General features: G+C 38.1%; 2 protein-coding genes across 8 annotated transcripts in view; both read left to right on the plus strand.

The window, feature by feature from the left end:
- kcnip3b (Kv channel interacting protein 3b, calsenilin) overlaps window positions 1-6,445 on the plus strand; it is a 47,866-nt gene extending 41,421 nt beyond the window's left edge. For all 4 annotated transcript variants that reach the window (XM_044375982.1, XM_044375991.1, XM_044376000.1 and 1 more), the window contains 3 exons: window positions 2,012-2,116; window positions 2,246-2,308; window positions 5,221-6,445. In XM_044375982.1, the coding sequence (XP_044231917.1) occupies window positions 2,012-2,116; window positions 2,246-2,308; window positions 5,221-5,268 (216 nt within the window). In that variant the 3' untranslated portion in view covers window positions 5,269-6,445. The remainder of the gene's footprint in view (window positions 1-2,011; window positions 2,117-2,245; window positions 2,309-5,220) is intronic.
- Window positions 6,446-10,571: 4,126 nt separating this feature from the next.
- The window catches only part of slc23a2 (solute carrier family 23 member 2), a 43,849-nt gene continuing 28,738 nt past the window's right edge, over window positions 10,572-25,682 (plus strand). For 2 of the 4 annotated variants that reach the window (XM_044376004.1, XM_044376005.1), the window contains exon 1: window positions 10,572-10,891. The gene's annotated coding sequence lies outside the window, so the exon portion shown is untranslated. The remainder of the gene's footprint in view (window positions 10,892-25,682) is intronic. The other 2 variants (XM_044376008.1, XM_044376006.1) reach the window with 1 other exon arrangement.

The following is a 25,682-nucleotide window of genomic DNA, read 5'->3' on the forward strand; positions in this document are numbered from 1 at the left end:
ATGTTTCAGTGGGCACATGCACATCCAAAATGAGCAAAAGAATACCTGCACACTGCTGAATTGTTCCCAAATCTTTAATTCCACATGGACATGATGTTTCCACCGCTGTGCATCTTCTTCACCTTTACCTGAAGAAGACCCCTAGTGGTGGAAAAGTTGTCATTTTACTGTACATGTGGAATGACAGAGACATAATTTTGACACTGTTTGCTGTGTATTTCAGTCATATTTCAGGTGATTAATCTCACACCACTGGTCTGATTATCTTGATTAAAAGAGTACTCCACTGATGTAGAATTGCACTCCTATAACATCGCTGGTTTTCAGCCCGAGCCGATGCTTTCTCCAATGACATCACTTCATCAGATTTCTCGCAGCTCCCTCTGGAGCCACAATAGGCTTTAAATGTTTTTCAATTATGCAATAAAGATCTTTGTGTATGTACATAAAGATTTAGTTATGAAGCACTTTTCAAGACAAAAGTTACAAAGTGCTTGACATTGAAAGCATCAAACAAGAGTGATAATAACAAGATTTCTATTACAAGACAGAAAATAAAAGAGTTGACGAAACAGAAATAATATCAACAAAATCAACAAAAACAACCAAATCAATCTCACAAAACAGTAAACATCAGTTTAAAAAAGCAAGTGAATATACAGTAAATGACTTAATAAGTATTTTGAAAATTTTTCTGTTGACCTGGATAATCTAAAAGTAAAAAAAGGTAAACTATTCTTAAGTTTAACGGGTAAAGACAGCAAATGTAGTAGTGCCGCCCAAGACCTGTAAACAGACTCTGATGTGTAAAATCAGTGGAGTTCCCCTTTTAAAGATGAAGGGATGTCATGTTCAATTGTTTGTTTCTCTTTGTGTTGATTTTGACTTTACCACATCCAAACAGAACAAAGTAGTACTGCAAAGTTACAGGAACAGTTTGACATTTTAGGAAATGTCAACGTTTATCTGTGTTTTTGTCTAGACTTGCTGGAACTATGTCGGCTGTCTGCAGATGTTAATTAGTGAACTTTAGAGGTGCTGGTAGGCAGGTTTTTGACTTTGGACAGAGCCAGCTGCCTCCAGTCTTTATGCTAAACTAACACACATACACTCTAGAGTATTGAACTTCTAATGCTGCATTCATGTCACAAGTTCTCCGATATGTAGCGTTCATATCAACCTCCAAGTCGTAACTACATATATCCAACTTAATGATATGGAAGTACGTGAAAACCAAGCATACATGGACACTGCACAGCATTCAAAGTCAGTTGTTCAATGTGATCAAACTCAAATTTAATGGATATAATATATTTCTGACAGTATTTTAAACCCTTATATGACCAACTCAGTTATTGCACAACCTCCCTGAGTTGTCAGACGATGTGAATGCTTGCAAATCCATAACCTGGGAATCTTTCTGATCCAACATTGTGTGGACGCAGATGGGAAACCAAACAAGTGTATTTCCCAAAACGTCAAACTAATTCTTTAATCAGTTACTGTTTTTTGTTCAGTTTCTTTCTCCACCTCCACGAACAAGACCAGCTGCTCGTCATAGTCAAGCAAAGAATTTCTTTAGACAGAAGTGATAGTAAACACGGATTTCTTTTGTTTTGATGAAAGATTGCTTCAATTTCCTGAAAACTTTATTTTTCCAACAATCCTTGACATTGAGCAGAGTATTTACAAACAGGAGAAAACCTCAGTCCGTATCCTTTTCAAGCCTTCATAATCCCAAGTAAACCCTCACAGGAGTCCATCTTTGTTGAAACGTGTCCATCTTCATTTGTAGAAGTATACTTGTTTTAGTCTTTGAGTGTATTGAGTGATGTTCAGTGAGAGTATCTTCATCCAGTTTATTGTTATCATTTTCCTGGCGACTGTCTTTGTTGGTTACCTCTTTATGAAGCTTTGGGGCTTTTTAAATGTAAAATGTAGTCACACTGGGAGAAAAACAGTTAAAAGTGGGATTAACTCTTCCACCTACTGTCTATCCTCTGCTCTTCAGGAGATGTTGGCGATTATGAAGTCGATCTATGACATGATGGGGAGGTACACCTACCCATGTGTGCGAGACGAGGCTCCCTCTGAACACGTGGACAAGTTCTTCCAGGTTCTGAATCCACACAAACAAGAAATAACACAAGTGCACCGTGCTGCAAGGCCACAATTATTCCTCTACAAAGCAGCCTGAGAATAAACCCTCTTTCTTTGTCTTCTTTCTTCCATCTTTTTCCTACAGAAAATGGACAAAAACCGAGACGGTGTAGTGACCATTGAAGAGTTCATCGAGACCTGTCAGAAGGTGACTCACACTCTTCCACAAACCGATAAGAGCTGCACGACCAAAAAAACAAAATCACAGTTGCTCATCAACAGGAATACTATGAATAGCATGATGACAACATGATGTCACTGGTTAATCACACACTGACTGAGATTGTTCACAATCACACAGACGGTAAAGCATCGCTCATGTTCCAGAAATACTTCCCTCACTTTCCCGTCTTCTACCTCAATCATATCCTGACCCCTCCTCTCATTCTAGTATTGTTATTTTTAACCTTAAACCTTTAATCCTGTTATCTTCTTTTCTATCTCCCACCACCACTTCTCAATCATACGCTCATTCTGCTGTTACGTAAATACTATCAGGAGGACGATCATTTTGAAGCAAGATGAATTTCCTTTCCGAGCACTTGAAGCTCATACGTTCGTTCTTGATTTGCATGAGCTCATATGATTTTTAGGGCAACAAGTCTCTCATTCTACGCCTTATTATCAGTTTCCTATGTAGTAGTAGTTTTTGGTAGTGGTAGTATTTTTCATTCAGTCGTCACACATAATACAATAAGTATAAACAGTATATACAATATGCAAGCTAATATACAATAAACAGTCTGGACAGTATAGACAAAGTCAACAGTCTATGTATTAAGAAGTGACTGAAAAGGCACCGGCAGAAGTATAATGCTTACTGTATATATGCCAAAAAAGACAATCATGTTTATTGTCTTCTTTTAATCTATATTTTGAGAATTATGTTAAACAAACCAACACAGAACAGACAGAAGGACGTAGAGTAAGAAACATGGGAAAAACACAAAAGCCAAAAGATGTTAATCCCATTCTAATATTTTTCTTCTTTTCTGTTAAATGAAAAAGAAAATACAGGAAAAAGCCTAAACTGCAAATGTAAAGGGACTTTTAGACAAAGCAGCCTGAAGAGAAAGACAGGTGCTCTGTTTCTGGATCCTACACCCGGTTCCTCTTGTCTGTCGCATCAGACAGACATGGATTTGTCTCCGTTTTGGAGCCAGTGATAAAAACCCAGACGCTAATTCTCAGCGTTTATCACCTTTACCGCAAAACCACAAGCTTAAATGCACATAACCCAAACCACCAGAGGAAGAAGGTGGTTCATGACAGTAAAATATTAATTTGGCTGAAACATGCTGACAAATGGGTGAAAAACATCTCAAACTATAAATTATGGACATATTCCAAAACACAACAGTGTGATTTGAAGGTGAAATGCAATTTGCATCGTTAAATGAAATCCTTTTGTGTTCAATCAAAAGACATGGAATATTTTTAACACCGATACAGTCGCGATTTGATCTGTACATGTTATACGGTAGTTTGAGCTCTTTGATTTCTGTTATTTAGATTGACACTATCAGTCCTCGGAGATATTTAACAGAGAAGTTCACCCCTAAATGCATAAATATTTACTCATTATCTACTCAAAAGGAGAATGAGACTGGAATGAATTTAACTATACATACAATATGAATTATATTATATTTGAAAAATTACATTTCAAATTAGGGATATATGAATTAGCTTTCATGGGAACTTAGCTAGAACACCATCATACACCCACACCTCTGTTGTTCACTCTCTCTGATGTTTCTGTAGCTTCAACTTTCTTGCACACTGTAGGTGAGAAAAACATGTTTTTACAGCTCCAAAAGCTGTAAAATGTTAATTGATATTTATGAGCTTTGGTGGAAGATTTTATGTCTTGATGTTGCATGTGGCCACAACTCTTGACACGTGTTGGAAAAAAAAAACATTGTCGGATAGGGAAATATAGGCTATAATGAGGCAAAAATGGTAAAAATCATAATGTACAAGCTGAAGAAAAACTTGTGATTTACTGGGTTTTTCCCTAATTTTACCAGCTGGCTGAAATGAAACAAGATGAGTTCACTCATGTTGTGTTTGGTTGCCTTGTTAACATCAGTTCTGACTCACAGTAAATATTCAGTTTGATCTATCCATGATCTAATTTATAATCTCAGTCAATGTCTCACCCCAAACTCAAACAATAACTTTTCAGCTGTTCCAACATGCAGCAATGGAGAAATAAAGAAGAGAGTTCAGTTAATCTTTGGGGATAATTGACAAAACTTTAACATTAAACTACACTAATCAGCTACACTCTTTGCTCTGACATGTACATACAGGCTGATGAAATTCAGAAATATTGTAACACTGTACACTTAATGCCTACTAGTTACTGCATTACAACTTCAGTTTCTTCAGGTTAACTTGATCCACTTTAATGACGCTACAATAGCTGGACAACAAATCTCTGACAAACATGATACAACAGCTTAACGCTCATCACTGCAGGCACTGTGCACAATGTTATGTTGTGGACTTTTTACACTATAAAATATTGTATAGAGCAGTGGTTTTCAAACTGGGGTCCGGGGACCAACAGGGGTCATTGAGAGGGTTGTACGGGGTCCCCTGCAAAAGAGGAATAGAATATTTTAACTTTTATGACATTTTTTTAAAATTAGAAACAACAAGGAAACAAATAAGATTGTTTGTTTTGACTTTAATTTAAAGACTTTTTTTTAATCTGTACATCTGACCATAAACATTTGCTCAGAGGAGATTCCTTAAGACAAAATCCTCTCAATTAAGAGTTTGTGGTCTATTGTGCATCTATTGTGAGGGTCCCTGACATTAAAAAGTTTGGGAACCCCTGGTATAGATAATTTCCAGTTGTTAAATTATGTCAATCAGGCAAATAAGCACCAGTTAAAGAAGATAATTGCAAAATGAAAATAATAATTTTACACTACACTGTCACTGTGGCCACTTAATAAAAACAAATATGTCTAAACTATGTAAAAAAAAAAAATCAAACAGAACTTTTGTAAACTTCTGATGACAAATGGTTTTCTTCTTTTTTTCCAGGATGAGAACATCATGAACTCCATGCAGCTGTTTGAGAATGTGATTTAAGTAATCAGGATGTTTTTTGTTGTTATTTTTCTCATCACACCTCAAACACAAACACAACACACTCATGCACTTCATTACACATCAAACTCCACACTAAAACATGACTGTACTGGCACATTATGTAGGTACTGTAAAGATACAGGAACTAGACATTTGTTGTTTTTTTTTTACTATTCCTTGCTGCGCTCCTTTAGCTGTATCTTGCAACTGCGTCTGGATTAAAAGGACTACTACAGACAGAAGATGAGCTTCCTGGGTAAAATTCCCGTCTTTCCAGTGTGTTTTTTTTGTGTCCTCAGTGGAGCAACAGAAGAGCTCCTCGTGCTTCTAAAAAGGATTAACAACCAGCGAGGGGTGTGAGGAGCAAAGATGATCGTAATCCACTGATATAAGCGCACACAAGGATACTACTGTAGCTTTAACACCTTGTTTCTCTCACACACAAACACACTGTTTCATTTCCATACACATTCACACTCATACACACACAATAAAAAAAAAACACAGACCTGCTGTTTCTTCAAGAGTTTTTAGAGCACTGGATGAACTAAGAGCACCACAAAAAATTAATGCATTGACACACACACACACAAAAAAAAGAGAAATGAACTATAAAGCATGTTTGTCATCAAATATGTGATGTGGAATTAGCTTGCACTACGATTTTAATGACTATGTATTATATGCGCCTGAAATAAAGGCACTGTAGATACCTGCACCTGATACACCACTGATGGAAAGCAGTGTGTATGTATATATGTATAGTTAATAGTTACATATCCTACATTGTATCGGTCTCATCTGTGCTGCACTGGGTGATGAAATAGGACCAGAACTAACTGAATATTTGTTTAAGAAATCTCTGTGTTATCAGTTATTGGTTAAACATCATGTTTAGTAAAAGTTCTTCACAGAATTTAAGTGGATTATTCAAATATTGCATTATTTTGTATTTTGGAGGATGGCAGATTATCTCTAACTGGTCAGATTGATAATGTGTATCTGTACAGTACTGTGAAGAAACAAAGGGACTGTTTAAAGTGTGTTCATATTGCTGAATTAAGGCTTTATCTAGATTCTTCAGTATCTACGAGCATGCTGACTCTAAGTGCCACAGTATTATGTACAGTACAGTAGGACCTTTGTGATGTCGGTGAATTAAAAGATGGTGTCGACAGCTGTGACTTCTCCTTTTTAATGCGTCCATTCACTTCTTTTCCGTCCTGCATTCAGGCATTCAGATGACGAGGCAGCAAAAAAAAAAAAAAAGAATCAACACACATTAAGTGAACTGACAAGTGTGACATTCATTAGCAGAAAAAAGGGACACAAAAACCCCAAATTAAGCATGTTTTGTCAGCAAATGTGAGGTGTTAAATGTGTCTGCATTGTGTATGAATATACTGTGTGTGTAGAAAGTTAAGACAACACACATCTGCAGTTGCTATTGGCTCATTTGTGCTTCACAGTGTTTTCTATGTGAGACCCAAACAGAAGATTGTTCACTACTAATTTTGAACTAGTTTTTAAGTTTTGTCCCTATTACAATTATAACTGAACTAGATATTAATATTTGAGAGTTTAAAAATCTGACAGTGGTATAGCCTATCAACCTACATTAGTTTTCTTTACACAACCCATTACATAAACATTTTTAATAAGGTTCCCTAAAATTAGTTTTTTAAACTATTGCGACTTGTAAATGTTCTGGGCAAGACTAAACTAAACTCGTCACCTCTCTCTGGTTGAATGTCATTTATCAGCTAACATATACGCCGATATCGATAGAGTTTAGTTAAATTTTTATTTCTGTGTCATGCTCAGTGGTGGAAGAAGTGCTCAGATCTTTTACTTAAGTAAAAACAGCAATACTTCAATGAAAAAATACTGAGTTACTAGTAAAAGTCCTGCATTCAAAATCTTAGTAAAAGTACATAAGTATTGTCAGCAAAATGTAGTACACATTATGCAAAAAGGCCCAATTTAGAGTGTTGTATTTAGCATTCATGTATATATATTATTTTATTAATGTTGTCAAGGTAGAACTAGTATACTAGTCTAATCTATAATAATGCACATTTTATCAATTGATATAAAATATAATATAAAAGTATAAAATAACTGATCAGAAAAGTAACTAGTAAATATAGCTGTTAAATAAATGTGGTGGAATAAAAAGTACAATATTCCCCCTGAAATGTAGTGGAGAAGAAGTATAAAGTAGCACAAAATGGAAATACTGAAGTAAAGTACTATTACCTTGAAACTTACATAAAGTACTTGAGTAAATTTACTTAGTTACATTCCACCACTGGTAATGCTAAACAACTGCTATTTTACAAAACATGCATCGTACAGTTGTACATAAACAAAAGAATGTGGAAAAAGAAAAGAAAAAAATATCGAAATGAATTGCTCACAGAATATAATATATATATATATATATATATATATATATATATATATATAATCTACAGCTTATCCTGTTAAAGGGCTTTTTCTCTCTTCCCCCAGACTTTCTCCAAATATTTCATATGTGAACAGCCAACTCAGTCTTTGTGCATCATCTATATTTACATGTCATGTCAACATCTGTTTTTATCACACTAAACTTAGTAAAACCTAGTAAAGAACAGTAGTAAACAAAATGGAACTAATTTTCTATATTATTCAGACTTTGGTATATCAGCAATAAGCTAATATGAGCAGCCTGGCTGATTTATACCTTGGGCTATAAATAATACAATAATTATTCAACCTTTGAGTATTTAAATTGAGCATTACGTTAGTTCTGGAGGAGCACTGAAGTCGCACTTGAATTACTGCTTCATTCATCAGTGGCTCATTCATCAGCCTTATAATCATTCTGCTGGGACGCTCATGACAACCAGTGCTGCTGCAGCTCACTCCACCAGCCCAACGTTCCCCTCGTGTGCAGAAGCACTTCAGTGTTTAATGTTTGTCTCTTGTAAGATCTAATGTTCATTTTTGTTTTGTTTTGTTTTTCTCTGAGGGATTAGCTACTCTCAGTAGGATCCTGTTCCTCCCTCAAAGAGCAGAGACGCTCCTGCCAAATTTAAGTGTAAACATTCGCTGTAAATGGCCTTTCCCTTGACATACAGTGAGTGTCTGACTGAACTTCCACAGTTTGTTGTTTATGTCTTTTCTGGCTGACCAACATCATGAAATCCATGCAGCTCACAATATGATCTGTCATCATTAATCACATCACACACACACACACACACACACAGTCTATAATCAGCTAATACCTGAACAATACACGCCAGGTTAACCATGTCATGACACCTCACACACAGTCACACTTACAGTATAATTTTTTGTATTTCACACACAAAACACCTAAAGCTCCACATGCTAAAAAGAAAACCCTTACAATAAGTGACGTTATTAAGATACAAGAACTTGAACACTGGAGGCGCTGTTCCTCCTCTCTGCTCCATTTGGCCGAGGCGAGGCAAGTTAATCTGTAAAGCATCTATCAGAGGCAATTCAAAGTGCTTTACTTAAGGCAAAGAAATGCATTTGGACTACTTTGTCCAGCCCCTGCTTCTACACCAAAACCAAAAAACTACAGAGAAAAGTTGCGCTGGTTGCTGGTGCACATAGGCTTCATTCAGATACATTGTGTAAGGTCCCTCCCTCACCCTTCATAATGAGAGCTGGCTTGCAGCCCCCGAGACCTCAGCCTCTGTCATCTGGTAAAAAAAATAAATAAAATAAAACCTTTGTCAAAACTTCAAATGTCAAGTATTTATGTTTTTAATGAGTTTAAGGGGTTTTAATAGGTTGTGGATTACTGTATATACATGTAACATAGTTACAGATACATTTATAGAGCGAGACCTGGACACAAAGACAAAGCAAACATCTACTGTAACAACAGATGGGTGAGGCTGTTCATCAATAAAAAGAATAAATGCACTGCCATGCCACATGATTGGACTAAATGTGTATCAGTCACACCCAGAAGATTAACTGCACATCCTGTTTAATGGTACTGTAATTATCTGCTCTCTCTCTTTTCCAATAATCACATAGATCAAAACCTACTAAATGTTGAGTAAAATGCATATCCTGTGACTCCAGTTTACCTCTTGTGTGTCCCCCTCCCCTGTGTCTCCTCTGCTCCGCTGTGTGTGTGTCTGGTCTGTCATAGGCTACTTTTGGAGACAAATTTCAGACTAAAGACCAGTTGATTGGGGATGGCTTGTCCAATTGGGGACAAAAGCCGTGTGAGGAGTTGGGAAAAATCTGATTTTTGGGTCAGTTAGTTAAGGTTAGGGGTTAGGGATTAGGGTTTGGGTTAGGCTGTCCACAATGAATGGAAGTCAATGCAATGTCCTAACAAGGATAGCAAACTTCTGCATAGAAGGTGTGTCCTGGCTCCCTGCACACCTGCCATCCATCAGCTTATCTCCTTTCCAATATATCAACTCCGGCTCTTCACCAGATCGTTATTTCAGCTACAGTTGTAGTAGAAGCCTCAGGCCTCTCTTGTGTTCTTAGTGTTTGTTTACTAGAGTCAAATTCCTTGCTAATCGCTATCCTGTGATCCAGGATCATTACTCGCCTGCTCCAGCTCCCCAACCCACTAACCACCTGCTCCCTCCTGCCAACTCATGCCTCATTCATCCACCCTGCCATTCCTAACCTATACCTAACAATAAACCCTCTTTATTCATCTTACTTCTAGTCTGTGTCTGCGTTTGGGTCCACATTGCAATCATAACATATCCAAGTAAAGAGATAAAACTGCTAAGATATAGTAGATACAGTGCCATTTTTTGTTTGTTTGTTTGTTTTATCTCGAAGTATGACTTTATTCTCGAAATCTCACATTTTTTCCCCCTCCGTGTGGGCCTAATACTCCGTCGTAAGTCCTATTATCCAACGTTGCCCAGTAGGTTGTGCCAGGATATCTCTCCAGTCCAAAAAGATGTGTGAATATATGCCAATTATGGCAGTGCAAATAAACAGCCATCAGATGGCGGTGTGGTGGAGTACATCGACCTGCAGGCACAGCAGAAGATGAGCAGAGAGACCCCGTTTACATATTTTATAAGGCGGAAAATGTGCTGGTTAGGCAACAGAGCAGCAGCAGCAGGAAAAAAACCGGCGCAGCTTATGCAAGAAAAGGTTGTCAATACAAAAAAAAAAACTGTTGCAGGCAGGAGATCTTAGAGGAGGAGAGGAGAGGGGGTGCGTCACCACTCCGCCGCCTCTGATTGGCTGAAACGACGTTCCAAGGCGGTAGGGACTTTTACGTCATGGGTGGAGCATGCGCGGTGGTGACCAACGTCAACCCCGTGGCTTTATGAAAGGCGAAATCTCCTCCGCGGGCAACGCGTCTGGCAGCTATTTAAAAACCAGTTTGTCGGAGAGAAGGAGGTTGTCTCGGAAGGAGCCGGTGCCTGAAGACGCTCTCATCTCTTCTCCGTTTGTGTCCGGTGACTGTGGGCTTTTCCTCCGGCTTCAAGCTGCGGGCTGTCTTCGCCCCTCCGCCGCTCCGCTCTGACAACACAAACCACGGGGACGAGCCAACGGACGCAACGCTAGCCGACAAGGGAAGTGGGGCTCCGTCTTCTCTTTCATCAGGCAGGTGAGTGGAAAAAAAAACGTGCCATCTTTATTCCCATGACACATACTGTAGCCTACATGTGGATGTTTAGGAAGCGGTACATTTCGGAAACTCACTGCTGTGGATTACCTCGCTACGTCGTCGCAGCCGAGGATCAAGCTGGATAATAAAAGGGGGAAGATGTCAACGTTTCCTCTGAAGTGTGACCGTGATAACACAAGGCCTAATTAGTCATCTTTAATCTCCTCTAGTCCATTCTTTACCTTTACTCTCCTTTTATTTTAGCACGACAAATCATTGTGAAAAAGCACATTTCACGTTCTTACTAGTTATCTTTTTGTTGTGAAGGCCAGATGCCTCAAGGTCTAGATATGGGGGCCTTATTGTGACTCTAAAACACACAAAATACAGCATAGGAAGGCCAAGCATGCATCGCCCCGAGGCACTATCCTGTAACATTTGAATTAATAAGGCCATAAAAGATACAGCTGGTGAGAGGCTGCAGCTACCAGGCAGCATTATCTGGGACACTAGAGCTTATTTGGCCATTAGGATTTATTGGCTCCTCATGATGGGGTTGTCCTGGAAACGGGGCTAGGCAGGTGTGTGTGTGTATGTGTGTGTGTCAGAGGCAAACACACATTACTAAAAAGGTAAGTTGAGATGTACACAGTATGTAAGTGACCATATAATGTTGATGGGGAGTCTGGAGTCGAGCCCAGTATTGAGAGATCTAAAAATACGTAATAATAACCCTTAATGCCAATAAGCGACTTGAGTATGTCGGTTCCCAATCTAATCAATATGTGGGGTAATTTCCAGATGACGCTGCTATTCCAGTTAACTCTGAGTCATGATACAACCTCTTGAGGGTGCACGGAGAAGCAAAATAGTCTGAAGAGGTCAAAGTGCAGCGACACTTTTAGTGTAAAGAACAGTTTTATTGTGAGATCAATTCATTTCAGCTTCATCAGGGTTTCATGAGTCGTTCCTTCCAGAAGTGCTGGATTTATTGATTTGATTTGGTTTATTTGAGTGTCCTGCACCTTTTCTGGTGCCCAGCCCATATGGGCTTGCAAGACACTAGACAATAGCCAGGGTGGCCACATGTCAAGTCAGTTTTATTTGTAGCCCAATAGCCCAATATCACAAATTTTTACATTTTGTACAATCTGTACTGCAATACAGCGTCCTCTATCCTTGAACCCTTAATTCGAATAAGGAAAAACACCCTAAAAAAAACCCTTTCTTAGTAAGTAAAAATGGAAGAAACCCCATGAAGAGCAACAGAGGAGGGATCCCTCTCCCAGGACCGACAGACATGGAATAGATGTTGTGTGTATGGAATAGTAGAAAAAAGACAAATTACAGAAATACAGCATGACAAATCACAATGTACAGTTCCACAAATTCAAGAGGAATGCATTTCAAATCATTCAGTTTACATGACAGAAATGTCCTGTTACGTTGGGATACAGTGTTCTCTCTCTTAGCAGCTGTCATACATTTAATATAAATCGCACCAAAACAGAAATCTCCACATTTAAAAAAAAAAAAAAAAAAACCTCAACATATCACCTTCAGACAACCAAAAATTCTTCAAACAAATAATTCCTCAAGTTGCTGTACAAAGGTGATGGAGTACAAAATAAAATTCATCCTCAAACACCAAGATCACAAAAAACACAGACGTTGCTCTTTAGCAATACCTTTTTTTATATCTGTACTTGGAGTTTTGACCTCTTTATTCTCAGCAATTCCGACAAGTCATGTAGCTATAAATATTTAGGGGTCCACATAGACCGTGATTGACTTAGTGAGCACAAATCCATCAGTGCCTTTATTTTCTTTGGAGACTGAGAGTTTTTGGTGTCTGCAGGAATATTGTGCTCATGCTTTATAGAGCTTCCACAGTGTCCTTCCTATGCTACGGCATCACAAGCTGGTTTGGATACCCACCAGTCAAGTTCAAGGCTCTCAATCTTAACAGGAAACACTGGAGGACAGAAAAAATGGAGGAATGGTGGTCAGATCGTAGATCAGATCAGATTGGTTGTTGGCATAAAAGTGAGATGTGTGCAGTTTTTATTTTGGAAAGGGATAGGCTACATGTTGGGATTCTGTCATTTTAACAGTGTGAACAGTAGGAATAGTATTATTTCAGTTTAGGTTTTCTAGGCAGAATTTTAATTCAAAATGTTCTCTTTTGGGAGACAATAAAAGGAGTTTTTCAGTGGAGGTATTTTTGTGTCCAGTCCTGTGCACAAGTGCCCCCCTTCTATCTTAATTTTTTATTGCTGTGGTTGTTTTTCAATAAAGTTAAGTGGTTTTGAGCATCTGTAGAGTACGAGTTGTCATGGCAGTACAATCTATGTTTACACAACAACAATCTTACAAGCCAGTTATTCATATTGCACCTGTGCAGTTTGGATAGGACTCAGGATCGGTGAATTGTATCTTGTCTTGTGGCTAGAGTGCAAGACGGAGGTTGGTGCCAGTCCCTCTCCTGCAGAGGTTATTTTTAATACTCAGCTTGAGTGAATTCTACTTCGTGCTGTATACTTTATTCACAAAGTCAACCAGCGATATTTAATGGTAATGTTAGTCCACAGGTAGTGTGGGTCAGTTACATAGACTGTAGAAAAAAAAATATGGACATTGTCACTGTGATGTCACCCACTGGTTTGTAGACTGCCGTTTTGAAGCTTTGAGTTTAGCGATTTGACCACCGCTATTTTGGATTTGATTGTTGCCTTCTTTGATTTTTGGAACCAAAAGTGACCATATTTGGACGAGAGGGTGGAGCTGACCCTAGTGTTAGCTGCTAGCTTGGTTAGCACAGTGCATTTACTGTCTACGGTTAACAGTGATAATGCTAAAGCTAATGCTAATTTTCGCTAGCCAAAAAACAGGCCTAAAACCATTAAAACAAAATGTACTCACCAGAAAGTCTGAGAGAGTCTTTTAGTACAACCAAACGCTGAACAAGACTCTTTCGGGCGACCAAAATGTTACATTTAACTTTGATGAACTGAAAACACACTGAAATGGCAACGGCCACGCCTATTCTCTGAATCTGGGGTTACGCCATGGTTATGATACGTAATCAATGTTGCTGCTGTGGTAGCAACTTGTCAATCACAAGGTAGCCACACCCTAAAGCATACACTGATTTATTGTCTATTTTACTCTAAAGGGGGCCGTAATTTACAAAGTGAACATCATGCTGTACTGAAGAAGACTTGAAACTAGGAACGATTGAGACAATAACCTCATTAGGAAAGTGTTTACTGAGATAATAAATGAAGTGAGAAGTAGGGTCGTTTTCTCATAGGCTTCTATACAGTCAGACTTCTTCTGGTCTTGGTGACATTTTTACAACAAAAAACAAGCCAGTGGAGTCACCCCCTGCTGGCCATTAGAAAGAATGCAGGTTTAAGGTACTTCTGCATTGGCTTCACTTTTATTGACTGGGAGCTACCTGCTTGGTCAGTTACTACAGTCAGCAGTGAGTTGTAAACGTTACCTACTGTGGAAGAGCTGGTCACTGGAGCAACCATTAACCTACAGTTATTTCAGTTGTTTCTGCAGCTCATCTTGTCAGCAATTTTGTCAAATCATTCTTGTATTCAAACTGTCAAGTCAGCCGTAAAAAGGAAGTCAAACACCGAACAGTGGAAGAATGAATTTTGTTCAGCAGATATATTCAGATAACGCTGTAAACCTGTTTCTTGGCAACTGGTCACTTGTCTTTCTGTATGCGGATGCGTCTCATTTCCAGGTGAGACAAATGAACATGGTGTTGTTGTCACCTGCAAAATACATGAATTTAATAAGCTGTCCGTGAAGTTGCAGTTATGGTGTAGATGCTATGGGAGCCAGCACTGACTTTGAAGCTGCTGGATGTAAGTTTCCTCAGCTTCACCTGCTGCTTCCTGCCTGTAAAGAACTCTGCAAATGCGAGAAAGTTGAGCTGGGTGGAGTTGAGGATTTCTAGGATGATGGTGTTCAATGCTGAGAACCTTGTCTAGCAGGAGTTAGTGACGGCTTTTCAGATGGGCCAACATCAGTCTTCAAAAACGTTTTGACTGTAGAAGTCAGGGCTCAGGCCTATGGTCATTTGGATCTTTTTAATGAATGTTTTTTGGGGTGGTGGCACATTCGAAGCAGAATGTTACATCACAGGCTGTCTGGACTTGGTGTTTTTTCCTGGTCTTTCGTGCTAGCACAGATCCTCTCCACAAATCCCGAGTGGTTGAGTGGCAGGTAAGTGGGTTGTGTTGTTGAGGCTCCAATCCTCTGAACATCCCGTCACTGCAACTGGAGGTCAACCTCCGGGTGTGGTCCTTCCACACCCGGAGGTTGAATGTGCCAGCTATGGTGAGAGAGCAACATTCCTGATTGTAAAATCCAAACAGAGATACCAAAAGGTTTGCCTTTTGTCAAGTACAAGAGGACGAAGAAAATTCTTTAGAACCGGTCTTGGTGACATTTTTACAACAAAGAACAAACCATGATGGAATTATTTGATAAACCAAAAGATAGGAATGCAAAGATTATTCTTCAGCAACGAGGGGTGCAACGGATCACGATACTCACAGCGGTTTTGAGTCACGGATCGGATCATTTCTCGGGTCAGCAAAAAAAATGGAGTGGGACAAATTTAACTTTGCTTTCCATTTATTTTGTAAAACGCTTAAAGCAAGGAGTTTTTGCCAATGGTCTTAAATGAAAACATTCAAGATGTCCAATGTTTTAAATAAAATCTTAAAATATATAAAATATTCAATACTTAATTGTGAAAGTGCAACATGAGGCATGTAGTGAATAAAACAATAACACGTGTCCCGTGTCCCTATTATCAAAACTTGATGATAACTTACAAACATGAACACATATCTTGTCCTGCAGTTTAGAACGAGACACCAAACAAACATTCACCAGGGAAAAGTGAACTGCTAACATCAGTTAGCAGCTAGATAGTTAATTAGCTGCTCAGCTGCGGCACATTAAACAGCATGTAAACATACCTGCAGATATCACTTTGGACCTGTTAGATTCCGGTTGGGTTCGTTGCTCTTCAAAATCCCTGTTAGCAACACGCTGTCCATGACTTGTAGCTACAGCAGTTTGTTAAATTTGTGTCCAATGAGACATTAAATTTAATCCAATTAATCGGCTGTTCGCATACATGCCGAACCGTGGGGGGCGATCCATACGGATCAAGTACGTTTTGTTACACCACTGTTAGCAAGAAATGAATAGCATGAATGAGGAGATGAGTGTGCCAGCCAGTTGAAGATCTCCCAAAATGGAGGACCAATTTCATCAAAAATTAATGTTTAAAAAGCAATTAATCATGCTTGAAGATCAATAATTTAGTCACAAAAAGTCAAAAATGTATGAGACATTTATTTTGACCAGTACATTTGCTGTATTCTCTATGTCATGTATTTATTTATGTAGTTCTGTGAGTGAGAGCAACCCATTGTTCCTTTGTTTGGATTTTTGCTTTATACTGTGATTGTTGATTTCTTAAAACCAAATATTTACAGCTCATTCTATATGGTTGACTTGATTTCAAGAAGTTTGTCTTCCCCATTTACATGAAAGTTTGCACATAAAACTACAATCACTGCATGCATTGTTTCCTCTTTACTCTGATTTAAAAAAAAAAAAAAAAAAAAAAAAAAACAGCTTTCTCTTTACATGACACATAAACAATTGGTTAACTGCAGAAAGCTGTCAATAACCAGCTTACATATGTGTCTGTAAATGCACTGACTGTCACAGATTCTTTGAAAACATGTTTTCCAGCCTTTCAGAGTAGCTCCTCTTAGCTGCACTTTCTTACAGTAAATGGATATAGAGCAAAGGATCACCTGGCAGCCAGTCGGGCCAGACTGGGCAAAGGCACAGTGAAGTGAACTGGGTCGCAGAAATGGATTCCTGGCCCTGTTTGCTGTACGCAGCATGTGACTAAGATTACACAGTAGTGCTGGGTCATGCTGTGCCTTCCCACTGTACTGTGTAAAGGTGTGTGTGTGTGTATGTATGGTGGTAAACTGTAAGATTTTAGCATGTGGCTCTGAACAATATGACCTAAAATAACATTTACTTCAGTTTTTTTTTATTTACAGTCTGTTTACTGGCATGTTACATTTTTTTTTTTTTTGAGTTTTTGTGCATGTAAAAACGGAGCAAAGTAAAGATGGGGATTAAATATTCAAAGGTGACAGCACACACACACCATCTGATTCTTGCATAACAAGCACTGAACAACATACCGAGCAGTATTAACCTGCATTCATCACTGTAACAGTATGAGAGGTTGAATTATTCCTCCCGGTGCCAGTAAAGTGATGTTTGTAAGCCGTTAACTGATCCGTCAGGTCACGTTTTCATGAGGCCATTTTTGTTGAGTCTGTATCCTGTGTTTAATTTACAATAGCCTTTAATGTAACTTTGCACGGGTTTAAACATTACACAAAACTGTCTGAGTTTTGCGGGGTCACATCTGGCCGAGTGCAATGAGTTGGAAAATAAATTAGCATTCGATAGATTTACATTTAAAGATTTTTTTTTGTGTGTGTGTGTCTGTGTTAGAAGAGACTCCCGAGGCCACTTATTGACTTACTGGTGATCCAAACTAATCTTACTTTGTTATTAGTGTTGGAGTTGCAAAGACATGTTTTATGAGTCTGTACACTCGTTGTATGTTACAATACAAAGAGCTGATTTACAGTGTGAGTGTCTCATTGTTTGTTTGTGCATGTTTTAAATCCCTATTATACAGAACTGTATCAGCATTTCCACAGAATTCTGTTGGGTCAAATCAACGTCCCGATCAAGGTGTCGATAAAAAAAAAAAAAAAACAACAAAATAAGCTACTGAAGTTTTTGTTTTGCCTGAAGTGTGGAACAGAGTTCATTGTTTTAACCATCCATTTGATAATTTTGTAGGTGATTTGGTACACACTTGCCTAGAGCTGCAACAATTAATCAGTTAGTCGACAGAGAATTATTCGCCAACTATTTTGAGAATTGATAAAACCTTTTTAAAAAGTAAAAATACTAAACTTTCCTGGTGTTGGCTCCTTTTTTTTTTTAAATGTGAATATTTTCTGGTTTCTTAACTTAAACCTCATGTCTTTGGGTTGTGGACTGTTGGCCGGGACAAAACGACAAAGACAGTTTAAGTCGTATCTTGGGGTTTGGGAAATGGTAATTGACACACTTCAACATTTTCTGATATTAAAAGACCACACTGATGAATCGATAGACCAACTGGTGTAATTTAACATTATTCAGAAACTCCTGCTGTGGATTACCTCACTACGTCGTCACAGCCGAGTCTCAAGTCGGATAATAAAAGAGAAAAGATGTAAAGGTTTCCTCTGGTAGCTAGAGGACAAACATGTAGCTAAATATGCATCATTTTCTTGAGTTTTATGAAAAAAAAATGCAATCCGCAAAGATTTTCTGTTTGATTCATAGACACTTAAATATTGTAGCATTTCCTTCAATCAGTGAAGTGCAAATACTGGAACAGACCGACATTATAGTTTCAAGTTTCATAAAACTTTAATCAGTGGCAAGACGGATGATGGAAGGACTGGTAGCAGCAGACACAAGACCATTACTAATTGACTCACCTGTGGTTTTCCATCCTACTGGAAATGGTCCATTTGAGGTCTGTCCATTTAATTTTTAAAACACATAAAACGACATGAATCCATACTGGTGCTTCTAAGACATTTTTCTAAAGCTCTACGTCCACACTGAAAACCTTGTGTCGCTGCCTTGTTCCATTTCCTTCTTGTCCTTTTAAATCAGTGTTATAATTGTTAACATGAATACAGATTGTTAACAAGCACTAATAAAGCTTTCATAAAGGAAAAAACTGTATGCAGCTGTTATTGAGTGACATCTTTTTTTAAATAGAAGTTGTAGTGAAGTGGGAAGGCTTCAGTGGCTGCAAACAACTTCTTCAATCACAAGTAGAGCTGCAACAATTAGTTGATTTAATTTTCTAATAATCTAATCAAATAAAAGCCAAATGTTTGCTGGTTCTATAAAATTTTGGGGTTTTGGACTATCTGTTGTTTGTCTGTTTATTGAATAGTTGCTGAAGACTGTTTTGATAGTTGATTAATCAAATCCATATTCTCTGTTTCCAGTGTCTAAAATGTGAATATCTTCTGGTTTCTTTAGTTTTCTATGATAGTAAATTAAATATCTTTGGGTTGTGAACTGATGCTCAGGACAAAAGACATATGAGGGCTGTAGGAAACGATGATCGACATTTTTCACCATTTTATAGAACTAATCGATTTAATTGAGAAGATAGTTTACAGATTAATCAATGAAAATAATTGTATGTTGCAGCCATAATCACAAGTACAATGTGTGCGAGTGGCCAACATTTTCCCGTCAGCAGGGATGCTGACTGTCTGCACGCATAAATCATGTTTCCCTGGTTGCTGAAGAAATGCTGTTAATGGCTGCCTACTTGTTTTCGTGTGTGTGCTGCTGCTGCTCACACACAAAACATAAACTATTGCTCTGTTAAAGCTCAACCTCCGTTCAGTCTTTGCTGGTCACTTTTTAAATGTACAGGCTTCATCCATTGATCTCTGTTATCTGTGCTATCAGTTCTGTCTTTGGAGCCTCGCCCAGTGATGCAGCCTTCATATCGCTCTTTAACAGAGTTTCTCCTTATCTACAGATGCTTCTTATTTTGTTGTGTCCTCTGCTTATACCACCACACTTCACTGGAACCACAACACTCCCTCTACATAGTGCGTGTATGGGTGGGTGGAGTGTCTTTTTGGAGATGGATTTGTTGTGAAAGCATGATGAAATATTGCAAGTGACTCTTTGGAGCTGAAAAGATTAAAGGGCCACTGTGAAAGATTTAGTGGCATCTAACAGAACAGATTTGGCAGAAATGGAGTATAATATTTATAATTATGTTTTAATTAGTGTATAATCACCTGAAAATAAATTGTTTTCGTCTTTTAGAATGAGCCCTTTATATCGACATAGGGAGCGGGTCCAGGCGGCTCTAGAGAGGGCCTAGTGGTGGGGGGGGGGGTGGCGGACACACTGGTCCTTTAACTATTAGCTGATTGGCAGAAGATAATCTGTAACTGCAAATATTTTGACAATTTTTTGACGATCTTTTTTTTTTTTTTTTTTTTTTTTTTTTTTTTTTAAGCAGACATGCCAAAAATTCTCAGATTTCAGATTTATAGCTTTTTTTTATCATATATGAATAAATTTGGGTTTTGGACTGTTGATGAGTAAAAAAAAAAGACATTTGAAGTCATCATCATGGGCTCAAAGAAGTTATAACTGGTATTTTTAAATCAAATATCTTTGGGTGTTGATCAAACAAAACAGAATAGCTGTGTTGACATCCACAAAACCTCAGTGGGATAGGTGCTGGATGTAAAAAAAAAAAACAACAACAAACAATTAAACTAGATACAAAGAGCTCCCTGTACTTAAATTGTGATGTTTTGACCAACTACAATTGTTCCTTTCTTTTGCCTGAGGAAGACCTCAGGCAATGTCTTGACCATTTAGTTGGTCAAAACATTGCAAAGAAAGTACAGGGAGCCTCAGTGTGAAGGTCGTCCTTGTATCTAGATTGAATAAAACAAGCTTTTTGGATATATTTACTATTTTCTGACATTTTATCAATAAAACAATCTATTCGTCAAGAAAATAATCAACAGACTAACCAGTAATGGAAAAAAATACCTAGTTACAGCCTTATAATACTTATTTAATAGTGATATTTATATATTTTTTGGTCCTCTACTACATAACATGTTACCAAACCTCTACCGTCTGTTGAACTTCACTGAACCACAAAACCATAATCCTGTTTTGCATAGTCATCTTGCTCTGGCAGCCTTTAACTTGTTAAGTACATGTTATTTTGTAACGAAGTACAATCACAATTAAGCTTAGGCCGCAAACCACCAACTGCCCGGAAAATATGTTATGAATATGAGCACTTCAGTTGCAGTACAAGGCAAAAATACAGAAATCAAACAATTGACACTGTCTCTTACCATTCATCCGTCACCACAGCGGAGAAACAGCTGAATAAATGTCAGGAACAAACTTAGAGAAGGCCGACAGATGAACATCAGCTTAAACAAAGAAAAGTTTTGCGAGTTTCATTCACCACAAACATAACAAGACACAAATATCTCATATTTTGGCTAAAGGTTTCAGCAAATTTAGTCTTTGAATCGCTGCTTCTGCAGTCTTCACTGTCCGTGTAGTCAACATATGCGGACAGCGCCACTCAGCCGTCGTGACCCACAATGTGTTCAGAGGGGGGATTACATGCTGCCTTCAAATGCTCCTCGTAAACTCCAGGTTTTCTCAGTCTGTATTTTTGACTGTATTGAAAATCATACCTTCAGGATTTCTAAATCCCCTTTTATACCCTGTTTACACCTGGCATTAACATCCGTCTCGGCTGATCCGATCACAAGTGGACAGCTCTAAATACAAGTGTAAATGCACCCGAGACGCATGTTAATACCAGGTGTAAACAGGGCCCATGATGCCGCCTGAGACTAATCACAACATTTTTCTCTGTGATGACTGATGATCCACTTTAACTGTTTTTAATTGTTGTTACATTAATGTCTGCTTTAACATCTCAAATTTGGCATTTTTCTGCCAGTCGTCATGAAACTGTTACGAGGCTGAGTGAAAGTTATCGTATCACATCAGAGTAACTGTAAAAGCAAATGAAACCGGTCGTCTCGCTGTGAGAAACAGCATGATTCTGGCTCAGGTAGGCTTTTAAAGGAATTTATCAACTTCAAGCAACAATGGATGCCTTTGGTCTTAAATGTGCCTGCTGGGCTTGATGGAAAAATGCCTGAGGCAGTGGGTGGCGGAGCAGCCCGAGCAACCTGCAAGAAAAGTGTACAGTTACAGTACAGACCTACTTTATCAGAGAACAAATGTGAAAAAGAGTTGGATTTTTTTTTTTTTTTTTTGTATCTAACCTTAAACGCCCATTCATGTGCTGTTGATAGCATGCTGTGTGGGTGTCGGTGTTGCTGTGAGAAAGTGATGATGGAAGTACAGTTGAAGGCTGAACATCTCTGCTCTCTCGATCTAAATGTGACTGATTTTCCTGCTGCTTTGGTTTCTTTAACTGAAAAATATGTTTGTGCAGCACAGCTTGAAAGTCCACCTGCTGTGAAACTGTGAAGTGCCAAAGAAAGCAGGAGTCTTTTGGCTTTAGACCAGCCAAATGAGTAAGAACAAATGTAACAGCACAGGTTAATTATTCTGAAAGTCAAGGAAATTCCCTGTATAATAATGAAACTTGTTTGTCGTGTAAGATCGCAATTGTACTTTCTGTAAAGTGGTGATAAAGTAAATCAGTTTACAACCCTGGTGCGGCACAGAGCAGCCAAAACTGAGTGGGAGTGAAACTTGGTGAAAAATAAACGACTTTTTATACATCAAAGGTGTTCAAGGGTGATGGCAGATTGTCCCAGAATGTTCTTTGTTTAATGTTCAGCTGTAACTATTATTTTTTTCATCAATAAGTCGATTGAAAGAAAATTAATTTGCAGTTATTTTGGTAATTGATGAATCATTGAAGTAATTTTTCAAGCAAACATTTGATGGTTGCGGGTTCTTAAATGTGAACATTTGCTGCTTTTGTTGGTCTTAAATGATAGTAAATTGAATATTTTAGGCTGTTCAGACAAATCATTTGATCACCTTGTGCTCTATGATTAGATATTGTGATTTGTCACGGTTTTCTGATGATTTATAGGCAATTAATTAAGAAAATAATCAGCATATTCATCAATAATGAAAATAATAATTAGTTGCAGCCCAAGTTAAGTCATGATTGGGTGAAGAAAGTAAAGATTTACAATAAATCCCAAAGGCAGCCAGAATTAAAAAACACTCCTTTTTAGTTGTTACTATGTAGTTTACCTGTTTGTAATTGTATGCATTTCTACTATTTATTGTATTACTTTGGTTTGTGTGTTTGTGCTCTGATAGATACACTTTTCATTTTCCCCAGAATTTATTAAGTTGTTCCAAAACATAAATAGGTTCAATTCTGCTACAGAACAGATCAATGAGGGATGAAAATTTATCCAATTTGTTATAAAGACAAAGTATTTAAGTTTTGTTTTTTAAGATGTAGCCAGTGTACCTCTTTCTGAAGTCAAGACAACATTGAAGTAATCATCATGCATGAACTGTAATGAACAAAAAAAGAAAAATAATCCAGTTTGAGTGGCTCATTAAAACCAGTGAACTGCTCAGTTGACACAATAGAGTTGCAAAACCAGAACAACACACATAACCACGTGCTGTTATGTCTACTGGTTACATGAATTAGCAAGTAAATTATAACAAGGACAGTCTTGAAAGTTGTGTAAAGGATGTTTTTCTAAGAGTTTTGGTTGTTTCTGTGAAAGATGAGTGTTGATTGTTGTTGCCGCTGACGCCACGATAATTCGATGTTTACAACAAATTAGTAGATGTGCGCGTCTCTTTGAAGTTGGTGTCGGCTCGACTTGTGTATTGTCTGAGCGTGTGGGAGAAACTGGAAAAAAGAAATGGCCATTAGTTTGAACCAGAATAGATAATCATGTGATGCTGGCGTCTTACACCCTAACCTCAGACCTAACCAGCTGATTTCGTTATGTAGTTCCTCATTTCTGCTTGAAGGGCTGATGATCGGTTAAACATTGATGTTATGCTTTTGAAAATCACCTCACAAAGGCTGAGACATCCTGCAGCGTCCATTGGCATCATGATCATGATGATGGACCATTAGGTTTAGACTGGGAGGCTGTGCAGCTTAAACTGGCAACATCTGGTCCTGTTTGAACCTTTCAGTGGGTTCAGAGAAGCCTTTTGTCTTAAGAGCTTAATAATTGTCAGCCTACAGTGAATGATATGTACAGACTTCTCAATTAATATTTAAAACACAAAGGGGAAAAAAAAGGAATAAATATTCATGAAAGTAACAAGTGATGAACTAAAATTAACAGTAACTAAATAGTAAAATTATATTTGTACGGCACCTTTTTTCATAAAGAACATTCAGCTCAATGTGCTTTACATAGAACAATAAGAAAACAGATTAAAACAGTTAAAATGTGACACATGTGATGTTACATAAGTGTAGCAATTCAAGAAAAGCAAACATTTTAAACATGAACCAGACTTAAAAGGTTGAAATGTGTAACTGTAAACCAGACTGTGACTGACTTTGCTAGTTTTAATTTTACCGTACATACGTGCTGTGATGCTTGATGCCCGGGGACAGACGTATAAAATGTTCTGTATGAGGGTGATGAATCATTCAAAGAAATGTTAACCATTGAAATTCAAAACGCTGGAAGAGTTTAATCATCCTTCTGTGTTCTAGTGTACGGTGTGAACCTGAAAATGTGATAAATGACTTTAATGATTAATAAATAATGAATTGTTGGTTCCAGCTTTTTAAATGTACAAATTTACTACAGTTTTTATTGGTGTAAAATAAAAATCTTCAAACAAATCACACAATTTGAAGACGTCATCTTGGGCAATTATGATGGTCACCTTATACTTTCGTCTGATCATTTATAAACTGAATTAATAAAACAGATGAATTGATAGTCAATCTTTAGTTGCAGCTCTTGGTAGAACATTACTTTAAAGCTTAATTCATCACACATTAGTTGGTAGTGTTCAGATGTATCCCTGAACAAGAACAAACATCAGTTTGTGATTCATCCAGCCTCGTCTGATCCTCAGTGAAACCAGCTGGATTTGTCTAGTTGAAATAAAAACCAACAGACATCTGGTCACCCTCTGGCACCGCCGCCCGTCCCTGAAACATTCGCAGGTGCACACGTAAACCTCGATCGCTCTTCGTGTTCCCTGTCTGCCGTCCTTGTAGCTGTGCTGTTGAGTCAAACTGTTATCTCCACTCACCCCTGCTCCACTGGCAGGAAGTTGACCAATGTAAACATGACCTTGCATACAGTTTCCCTATCCCTCCCCCCTCACGGTGAAATACGAACCCCCTCACGTGTAACCAGTCATGTAAAGCATCGCCTGCTGTCACACACAAACACACACGTGTCTGTGTACATGTGCACGGCAGCATGCGCACATGTTAGAAGATAGGATCACATTTTTTTTCAAGTCTGTCTTAAAACAGTCAGGTGTCTGTATGAACACTGAAAGAGGTTTTCCTCATTGTAATCATTCCTCCTGTTCATACTGGCTGTTAAAATATGTCTTTTAAATGTGCTTTCAATGTAAGTGATGGGTGGGGCAACATCCACAGTATGTCCACACAGTCATTTTGTGTCAAAATGTATTAAGAAATGTATTCACATTGTGAACTCATCCTTCTAACATATTTCCGTTTCATTTTTTTTACCTTGATTTGTATCATTATTTTCCGGTTCAAATTGTTCACAACAGGTTATGAAACCTCTTAGTTGTTCGGTTGACAAGTTAATTAATTTGCTTGTCAGACTTGAGAGGATGGCAACCGGCCCAGGTCTTGTGGAAAATTACGGCACATATTCTACCTGTCACTAGCTGTATTTTTCATTGTTAAACGTTCAACCGTTTTATTCCGAATGATCATAACAAAGGAGGTGTGTGAGTATTAGTCCTGACAGCCAGGAATTATTACAAAACAAACCGGCGAACACTAACATTTTAGCGCAAGATGTGAGGCCCTCCATTTTCATCATTTCGTGGAAATCGGCAGCAGTTTTTTAAAATGTTGAAT

Source organism: Thunnus albacares, chromosome 2 (assembly GCF_914725855.1).
Source record: "Thunnus albacares chromosome 2, fThuAlb1.1, whole genome shotgun sequence".
NCBI classification, from domain to species: domain Eukaryota; kingdom Metazoa; phylum Chordata; class Actinopteri; order Scombriformes; family Scombridae; genus Thunnus; species Thunnus albacares.